At 39.0% G+C, this 10,000-nt stretch overlaps 1 protein-coding gene and 1 non-coding gene across 2 annotated transcripts; one reads left to right on the top strand and one right to left on the bottom strand.

Moving 5' to 3' along the window:
• Nucleotides 1-1,936: 1,936 nt before the first annotated feature.
• Nucleotides 1,937-2,009, bottom strand: Trnaa-ggc (transfer RNA alanine (anticodon GGC)). Its single transcript has one exon. It is a non-coding gene; the product is annotated as a tRNA-Ala (tRNA).
• A 2,862-nt stretch (nt 2,010-4,871) lies between these two features.
• LOC138034380 (tyrosine-protein kinase csk-1-like) lies at nt 4,872-9,894 on the top strand (the record flags this gene model as incomplete). The annotated part of the gene is made up of 5 exons (XM_068881815.1): nt 4,872-5,049; nt 6,180-6,364; nt 7,392-7,511; nt 7,612-7,688; nt 9,854-9,894. Coding segments are annotated over exons 1-5 (601 nt in total), but the record flags the coding sequence as incomplete, so codon positions are not given.
• Nucleotides 9,895-10,000: the final 106 nt, after the last annotated feature.

The following is a 10,000-nucleotide window of genomic DNA, read 5'->3' as shown; positions in this document are numbered from 1 at the left end:
GGTATTAAAAACGAAAATTACACTAACCAAGTTTCAACGGTGTGACTTTCGTCGACAACTATCAGCGACAGTTGTCTCTTGAACGGCGTGGATTCAACCCGCAACAACCGTAGTCTCTCGACAAAGCTTGCCCAGCGGAAGGGTAAATGACTTGAAAGTTGTTGTTCTTCATCTCATTTAATACATCTACATTTTTCTCAAAACCCTTAACGCTCAAACCAAATCATTGGAATTAATGTGTTCCTCTCCTACACTTCGTAACGGTACAATAAACAAACACGAGGGCCGATCTCTTCCAGAAGTGCTTTCATTTTCCAATTGCTTGACAATTACGAAGCTTTGGTAGATCAGGCTCTTCAGAATCCTGTAGAAAGGACAGCCAATACATCCTTGCCTTGCAGTAAAAGCGTAATCGCTTCCTTCTGTTCTTCTTTTAGGACTAATCCACCAAGTCGCCTAAACTATAGCCTTTCGAAAACTTGAGACTCTTGAGATTCTTTCTCTAGATAAGCCATGTTGTTTTCGAACCTGTACTTTTATTGACATATGCATTGTGTTATGGACCAATCAGGTATTGCCGTTGCTGGTGCAACGGGACTCGCTGAACACTAGTCGCAGTAAAGATCAGACAGTCTCCCTATTTTTCCTGCCAAAACCCCTCCACTCCCCCCACCCACTCGGTAGCTATATCGCTCTCCCCAGTTCGCGCTCGCTTTTAAAAACAAAGATGGCGAAAGTTTGTGCTCGATCCCGACGATCAAACGGAAAAATAGGGGACTTTGAACAGTCTACTAAAGTGAACGTTAACGGTAATACTAGAATCTCCAATGACTTCGAAATTTGATCGTTAAAGATTTTTCCAAAGAGATAAAAATGACTTAACCAATCTTAAAAACAAGAAAGAAAAAACTAGTCTCAATTACTAGTGCAGACGGGTTAACGACAAGCATTTTCCCATTCCACAAAATTAGATAGATCCTCTACGAGTCCAACCAAGGTCATCTACCGCTCCTTCTATTGCTTGTGTTTTTGTATTGGGACGATTTTATACTACATTCGATTTTCTTTTTCCCTTTTCTATCTTGTAAGCAATTTATCTGTGAGATAATATATTGATTTATTTTCTATCTTTTTTTTTTTTGACAACTTATTTTTTAACTCCATATTCCACAATACACCCTACTTGACAATATACTGCACTGCACTGCACTGCACTACAACGCACTACACTACACATTAGCTAGTTTGAGAGCTTAAGCACGAGACGTTTTTTCTCTACACGGACGTTGGCCGGAAATGATTTTCCAAAAAAAAAAAAATGGTGTCACACTTCCCAAACATCAAGTCACAAACATCAAAGCTGGGTATTTGCTGTCCGTGGAAAGGTAAGTTAATTTGATGTGGAATAATTAATTTATTGATTGATTTTTCTTGTATTCCTGTGTATATACTGGACCATCAACCTTATATTTCCTGTCATTTACCAAAGAAATTTGCCTTAATCAGTTCTCCACATGATGAAAAGAGCGCTGCGAACGCCGTTACTCAAAGCCTTCAAAAGAAAAAGAAAAGAGTAAGTACTAGTCCTTTAAAAATATATATGCTTTCCTTGAGAAGTACCTCTTTGTTTTTTTTTTTTTTTTTTTTTCTCTGTGGTCTTAAATTTTAATGCACTGGCAACATGTGGCAATGCTAAGGCAACGATTTCAAAAAGACCATGTTAGAATTTGTAAAATTAAATGACAGTGACGTTTAGTTTCTTTTTCTGTAACCCTTCTTTGTTCAATAAGGGTCATTTTCTTTTCTTTGCAGAAATGTGGCAATGGCTCGCGCTGATCAGCGAACACTGGAAGATCATGAATGAGAGAAGTGAACTTTGCACTTAGCAGGACAATTTCAGCAAATGCTGCTTTATAGACACCCTGAAAAATTCAGGTGACTCCAACGGGATTCGAACCCAGGACCTCTGCGATGCCAGTGCAATGTTCTACCAACTGAGCTATGAAGCCACGCAGTTGGGAGTAGGTCAATTTGTTGGGCTCATTTGTTCTGGTGAAGGACTTTATGAATGAAATGAATTGAATGTATATTTGAAGTGCTGGTAAAAGACGAATGAGAGAATTGAATTGTCCAGCGAAGTGCGAGGATCACTTCAAATATATATTCATTTTATTGCCTGATAAATCATGTTTTTCAAATCTGAAGATAGTATAATTTTCTGAAAATAAAAGCGATGCGTAATAGACAGAAGTACTTTTCTTTTTCTGCCGACAAGGACAGGAGGATTGGTGCCGTGCAAGAGGGATTATGGGTATGAGTGTCAGATATGTATAGTAGCCGTTAAGATTTAAAAATCATTGTAGGACAGCAACAATTCAGCTCCCAAGTTGAAGTTTGATTTAAGTGTGTATTGTTAGTTTTCATGATTCGTTACCGTAACTCAGCCCCCGTATTTAGTGACACCGCAGTTGGTGGGGCTATACGTTCCCTTCTTTCCATAAAGTGTTTTTGGGTTTTGGTATACAGCGGTGTCGCACAAGTTTACATAACTGCGAATTGGTTTTTCTCTGAAGACACATGTCTGAATTGTGAGGTATGGTGAGCAGTATTTAATTTGTCACTGTTCCTACAGTAAACAGGCGTATGAGGTCTTTGCTGACCTATATGCCCCTGTATCTACTCTGTTGTATGCGTCTCATTCATTTGGTAGTGAAGGCAAAATTTTAGTTATAATCAGGATCTATTCTTGATACCGGGTAACATGTCACATCCAATTCATAATGCGTGTAGTTAAATTGAAGGTTTCAAGCCGTGTTCTCTTACAATAAAAGTTTATCCTTTCATATTAATCCTGGATTGTAACTTTTAAAAAGCATACGATATTTCTTTCTAAAGAAATCTTGATTCTGTCTTAAGAAAGAATCAAAACTGCTTCACAACTAGCGAAATCCCTAACGTGAAATGCTCAGTGCAAGCAAGCAAGTCACGGACATCGGTTTCGACCCAGTCTCTCTACGGCTACTTGACAAACGTCTTGTGCATAAGCTCTCTACTGTATACTCTACGTATGACGCCCCCTTCTGTAAATAGCATTGCAATAACTAACCACAAGGAAGGGAGGATGACTATAGAGAACACATCTTCATGCCTCATCTATTTTTATCGCCATGGTCGCACAGCCAATGACACCCAATCAGGTGTCTTCCTTGAAATAGCCGCGCATCTTGACCACGGGTTAAATTGAGATTGAAAAAATTATCATTGGAAGAGGCCAATATATGGTGGAGATGTTCTGTCCCCTCATCCTCTCTTACCACAAGACCAAATGAAGAAGAGAGAGGGTGTAGGGGCTTTGGCCGGGTTACCTGAATTTCAAAAAACTTATTTCAAGATCAAAAGAAGTGCGCGATTATTAAGCATAAGAACTTATCTTGCATTGTAAAATGGCAGCTGTTGGATATTAAGTATGGCTTTCTTAGTTAGTTTGCCACGCCGGGTTTGGGGCATCATACACCAACATCATTAGTATCATTGCTTCTGCAATTCTGAACGTCATTTCGAATTCTTTTGACTTCCCCAATCAAATAACCAAACCAATTACGCTTTTGGAAACTTGCTGTGACAAAATGAAAAACAGTTTTGGCGAGCGGCAACCAACCCACCATTGGAAAATGAGAGAACTAACACTCAACATTTCTGGATTAAAGATCACAAGGTGCCGCGGAAGAACATGAAATGGAGGTGTTGAATGTTGAAGTGGACTCATGGGAAATAGCACGTCGCCAGATTGCACTTGAGGAGGTCATTGGTTCAGGAGCATTTGGAACAGTTTGGCGAGCAACCTTGAGGCGGGGAAATGGAAAACCAGGCATACGTTTTGTTGCAGCAAAGTGCTTTTCTCTTAAGTACGATTCGACTTTGTTAATTTATAGTTACCATCGGATACCTTTCAGTTGAAGAGGTATCACAAGTGCTTTAAGAACTGCCTGTCACGTAGAATCTTACAAAGCCGCGTTCAACATGCAGGATAAAAATGTGTTGTAACAGAAAGAAAAACAAATCTTCATTACTATGTTTTATGAAAGGAATCAGCAAAAATCATCAATTCTTAATCAAGTCTTTCATAATCTACCCACGTTTATCTTAACCTCGAAACAAATGCGGAGATTACCAAAATAGATCACCTTCTCATAACAGGTTCCTAATCCTTTTCTCCTGCTTAATCCCTATTCATTGCAAGTGTAAAAAGATATTTCGTTCTTTTACTTTTATTTCAAGCTTCCATGGCAACGTCTTGCCTCAAATACACCAGATTTGTACCCTCGCTGCACATTAAGGGATAAAATTCATAAATAAATAATACTTTTAACCATTTATAGAGCCTATTTTCCATTGCTAGATTGTAGTTTAAAATACCATATAAGATGGTTAAATACCCCCAACTGGTTGACCGAGTGGATATTTGAATCGATCAAGCATATTCGATTTTCCCTAAGCGTTGGAGCCCAAAAACACTGAATCAGGAGCAGGGGTAGCTTAATTGACTGGTGCGCGTCTTTGACAGCCAAATGTGACAACTTCGATTCTCAGCGACTTAAAAGTCTGCATGTTTTAACACCTTCCTTTCACTTGTGTAGCTGTAGCTCTAATTATCTGTAAAATGGAGCACTGACAAATGGAGGGAGGGTAAGAAGCGCACCATCGGCTTCCATTGATATCCTGAGCCTCCTATGCGAAGGAACTACCGGCATTAAAAAAATGGACTTACTTTTATCACAATACTTCATGACGTAAAGAAAATGAGACGAAGACAAGTCGGGGAAATTAAAAAAACCGTGTTATTAATAGTCCAGTTTAGGAGGTAGAAATACATGAAACACCTCAACAAGTCATGCGTCCAATCTTATTGTACCCTGGTGTCATTTATTGTAGCCGCATCTGGAGATAAAGGAAAAGTCGCTCTGATGAGAGAAATCGGGTTGGGCAAACTTATTGGAGACAGCCCTCAGCCGAATATTGTTCAATTCATTGGCTGTGTCACCACCCAGAGTAAGGATCTTATCGCAAATGCTAAACTGTAGAAACAGCTGTGAGAAATTTGCAGCAATTATAAAAGACCGCTAGTGAAAACCTCATCAATCGATGATATTCAGGGCTAAATTTGTCTATTTAAGCAAATGGTTTGGGTAATTCTAGCCCACTTTTGCCGTGTTACACGAGTAACGAGATAATGGTCGTTTTCACCACATTTCCCAAGAACAAATTAAACTCTCTTAACGTCAAGTTCAAATCCAACAATTGCATAGCATAAGGTCAAGACACAGAAAAACAGAACAATTTTTAAAAAAGGTGAATCATCAAAGCAATGCCATGGAATAATAAAAAAAGATATGAACTTTCTTTTTCAATCTGAAATGCAAACCCTTGAAGCTGATAGTTTTAGTAAAAATGCGAATAGTAGGCTATATAAAACGGTCACGTGCCTGATTTCACACTTCTAAAGAGAACCCACTTGGAGCCTCTTTATACAAGAAAGTTTTTGAGGCTTTGATTTGGTTTATTTATTTATTTATTTATTTTTATTTGCTATTATTATTTCATAATTTATTCTTTTGTGCAAGAAACTGGCTCAGGCTGCAAAGACCACCAGGAAGAGATAAATAATTGAAAGGAATTATACATTTTGCATGACAATTGTATACTTTATCTTTAAAAATATGTTACAAATTTTTAATCATCTCTTACTCACTATACTTTCGTCATATTAAAAATCCAGCCCTTGTATTTTTTTTTTTCACATATAAAGTTCTTCACAAATATGGGGAAATTAGGGGTAACGTTGTTTAATGTTTTTTAACTATTATTATTTAATTCACGTCTTTTTTTTTCTCATTTTCACATTCATTCTTGGGTAACATGACCTTTAACTTGGAGAATGTGTAGATATTCGCCCTTTTCTTCATCCTCACCTTCTCTGCTCATTCATGGTGAGCCGCTAATATGCGGTGCTGACAAAGATGGTTGGCTAAACTGTGATCTTCCGACACAGAGCCACGCAAATACTGCTTCTTAAAAGCGTCTAAACGTAATAATGATAGAGCCCATATCCACCTTTCCGAGAAGCTAATAGTTTGTAGAAGCATTCTCGAAGTTGTCCAAACTCTGTGTAACCTTTACAGTACAGCCAATTTTGATCATGGAGTACTTACCCTGTGGGGATCTTTTGGGGTACCTGAGAAAAAGCCGTGGAATTTTCGACAAACATTATTGCGGAAAACTAGCAGTAGCGCCTCTGAAGACCTATGACCTAATGTCATTTTCAAACCAGATTGCTACTGGAATGGTGTTCCTGGCATCCAGAGGGGTATGTAACAAGCATGTCATACGATATGGTACTATTTGTTGCTTATTCTAATCTTTCACAGATTAAGATTGTATCTACGAAATGCATCATGCGATATGCTTACTCCTTGTTGTGTTTGACATTATGTAGACAAAAATGTGTGATCATTTTGCTATCATATTCCTATATCGAAAAGAAATATTAATGGTTTGCTGTAGGTGACACATGCTAGCTCGCGCTTTAAACACTGGGTTTTATACATTGGGATAACGCTGGAGAACCATGCACCGACCTATGCTTTGATATTACATAGTGTGATCTGCCGCCGCCGTGGTCATCATGATAATTCAACAGTCATCTTTTCAGTATTCGGGGAACATTGGCTACGCTATTTTCTAATCATATTAGGTAATTAACAATTATTGGATTCGGTTTTCCCAGGATAGCGATAATTATCAAGGCCAAAGTTTGCTTTTTTCTGCCGAAGCCGAAGGCTGAGGCGGATAACACAAACTGATGCCTTGATAATTATCGCTATCATGCAAAAACCGAATGCAATAATTGTTTTATTATGCATATTCCTGAGTTGCATTTGTAAAGACAAGAGGACTGACTCATCCATTTCTTTGGATGAGCGGTAAATCAAAGAAAGTTTCTGCGGTTGGCAAAGTTTTCTTTCCTCTTCTCTGCTGGTTACTGTGTCAGGTGACGTCACTTCTGCATGCATAAAACTATTGTCTCTGTGTATGACGTCAATTCTACTTATATAAAACATATTGTCGATAGGTATGACGTAGGAGAAACAGAGCAAGCAAGAATTAGCTGCGTGCTTATAGCCAATCAAAATCGAGCTTGTGACGCCAATGTATAATAATACCTACTAACTACCTTCCTCTGAGTCATTTCGAGTAAGTTTTAACTTTGGACCCGCTTGCACCCCTCTTGTTGATAGGGAAATGCAAATGGCACCTCTTCACTACCGGTGGGATTACAGAATATATTATCCTATACGCGAGCATGACTAACGTTGATTATTTGCTTTTTCTAGATTATTCACCGTGATCTTGCAGCACGAAATGTACTTCTTGATCAAAACCGTGTGTGCAAGGTCACTGATTTTGGGTTATCTTACCAGAACTTTAAATATGGACATGGCAATGCCAAAAAGGTGGGTTACATTATTGATGGATTCCCTTTCACATTGTTCCCTGTGTACCTCTTTGACGTTCTGTTTTTAACACGAAAATGCAATGCTGTTTTCTCCCTAGGGCTGTATGCCAATAAAGTGGACGGCACCTGAGATACTCTTTGGAGATCCTGCAAATCTGTCAAGCAAAAGTGATGTGTATGTGCTTTTGACGATTAAATTTCCAGACTTTTGAAGTATTTAGTGCTAAGACACAATTGTATCAGGTCAGGAAATGCAATAATGTTAGCGCCTAAGAGGAAAACGATACTTGTCAACCCCGTTTGGTTGGTTTAAGGTATATAAACATGAATAGTTAGTCGCATTGGTCTCTGCGTGCAAACTCGATTCGATTGATACTATATTTGAGTAAAGGAAAGAAAAGGAATGAACTTTACTTACATGTCTAGTCCATCTAAGGCTGGAGCACAGATTGGGGACACTGTAGACTGAAATCAACAATTAAGGCATATCAAGTCAAATATTGGTTTTTGAGGAGAGCCAGGTAAAACCAGAATGCCCGAAGAAAAACCTCTCTGTGAATAGTAGAGAATCAAAAAACTCAACCTACACATGATGCCTGGATTGACAAGGAGAAAACAAATAGTTGTTGTTGATGGCGTTGTTACGAATCATTTAAACATTAATAGAGGTGTCCTCAAGGGCACTGTATTAGGCTATATATTATGTTCTATCATAGTCAGTGATATCAAGGTCATCGGACCGAATCAAAATTTGCTTGTAAAATTTGCTGATGATTTAATTATTTATCTATTGCTGAATGGACAACTGTCGCATCGCATCCAACTAAACTTCAAGAAAACGTGGAAGATACTTCTTATAGGCAAACCCACTAAGGCTTTACCAGTTCCTCTGACTTTTATAGATAGAAAACCCACTAACTGGGATTTACATCTAGATAATATCCTATCGAAAGCTAGCAGTCGTCTCTATATCTTAAGTGTTTGTAATTTTTATGGAGTACCGTTGGATCATCTTCATCTTCATTAGTCTTATTTCACCTATATTATTATTATTATTATTATTATTATTATTATTGAGCACAGGGTTTTTTTCCTGGTGAGAAATATCCAGTCAAGTCTCATCCCGAGACCTCAGACTTTTCAGACTTAGCACTTTTCTGAGGATATGTGCCGATCCGAGGAGTGCCGACTTTTGCATCGTTCTTGTTCGGTCCTTAATTCCTAGTTGCTCCAAGTGGCCTGCCAGCTTGACACTGAGCCCAATGCACCTACTACCACTGGCACCACTTTTCTCCTTGATTTCCAGATCCTTTTAATCTCTCCTCGCAGGTCTTGGTACTTTTCCTACTCTTCAGTTTCTTTTTGCTTTACGTTGCTATCTCCGGGAACAGCTATGTCCACAATGATTGTTTCCTTTGCCTTCTTTTTCTGAATTACAATGTCTGGCCTCCTGTGATGGATTTCACGGTCTGTTTGGATGGTAAAGTCTCATAACAGTTTTACTTCCTCATTCTCTTCTATGCTTTTGGGGGAATGCTCATACCATTTGTCACTGCACTCAACTCCATATTCCTTGCACAACTCGCAATGTATGACCCGCCCAACAACATCATGTCTCTTTTTATATTCTGTCTGCGCAAGCTTGGGGCAACTACACAAAATATGCTGCACAGTGTCATCGTGACTACCACAGATTCTGCATTTGGATGATACATTTTGGTTTTCGATTTTGGCTTTTATGGCGTTTGTTCTTAGTGCCTGGTCTTGCGCGGCAAAAATAAGCCCTTCTGTCTCCTTCTTCAGTTCACCAGTTCTTATCCAATTCCAGGAAACACCAGATAGGTCCTCTTTCTCTCTCTTGAACTGCGCATGCAGCTGCTTTCCAGACCAGTCCACAATTCTTTTCCTCTTTATCCATTCCTTTTACTCCTTTGGTGTTTAAATTTCATCGAAGTTCTTCTTCTCCCGTGCAGCTTTCAACAAACGTTCCTGGCTCTGGCTGATGTAGACATTGATTCTTTCTTCAATATTTATGACGTCTTCAACACTAATTAGTCCACGCCCTCCTTCTCTTCTTGGTAAGTACAGACGGCTTACGTTGGACCTGGGATGAAGAGCGCCAAGGGAGTTCTCTCCTGATTCCCTAAAGGGACAAAACGTTTCTTAGGAGTCTAGCCCTATTATTATTATTATTATTATGCCGAGTCTGGGAATGGAACCCGGGCCACATTGGTGGGAGGCGAGTACTCTCACCATTGCGCCATCCTTGCACCATGCATCCCTGCAACCCAGTCCTAAGTAAAACGTGTGTGTGCGTATGTTTGTGTTTCTGTCTTACAGGTTGTCCTATGGAGTCGTTCTGTATGAGATATTCACAATTGGTGGGTACCCATGAAATTATTTTAAGCTAAAAGGTTTTAATTAAGAGGGATGTCACAGGGATGTGTGAGTTCGATTGTTATCTCCCATGGCTAACCGCGGTATTTT

The sequence above is a fragment of the Montipora capricornis genome, unplaced genomic scaffold, assembly GCF_036669925.1.
Source record: "Montipora capricornis isolate CH-2021 unplaced genomic scaffold, ASM3666992v2 scaffold_118, whole genome shotgun sequence".
Taxonomy (NCBI): Eukaryota; Metazoa; Cnidaria; class Anthozoa; order Scleractinia; family Acroporidae; genus Montipora; species Montipora capricornis.
The sequence above is the reverse complement of the archived record's forward strand: the minus strand, read 5'-3'. Positions and strand labels throughout refer to the sequence as shown.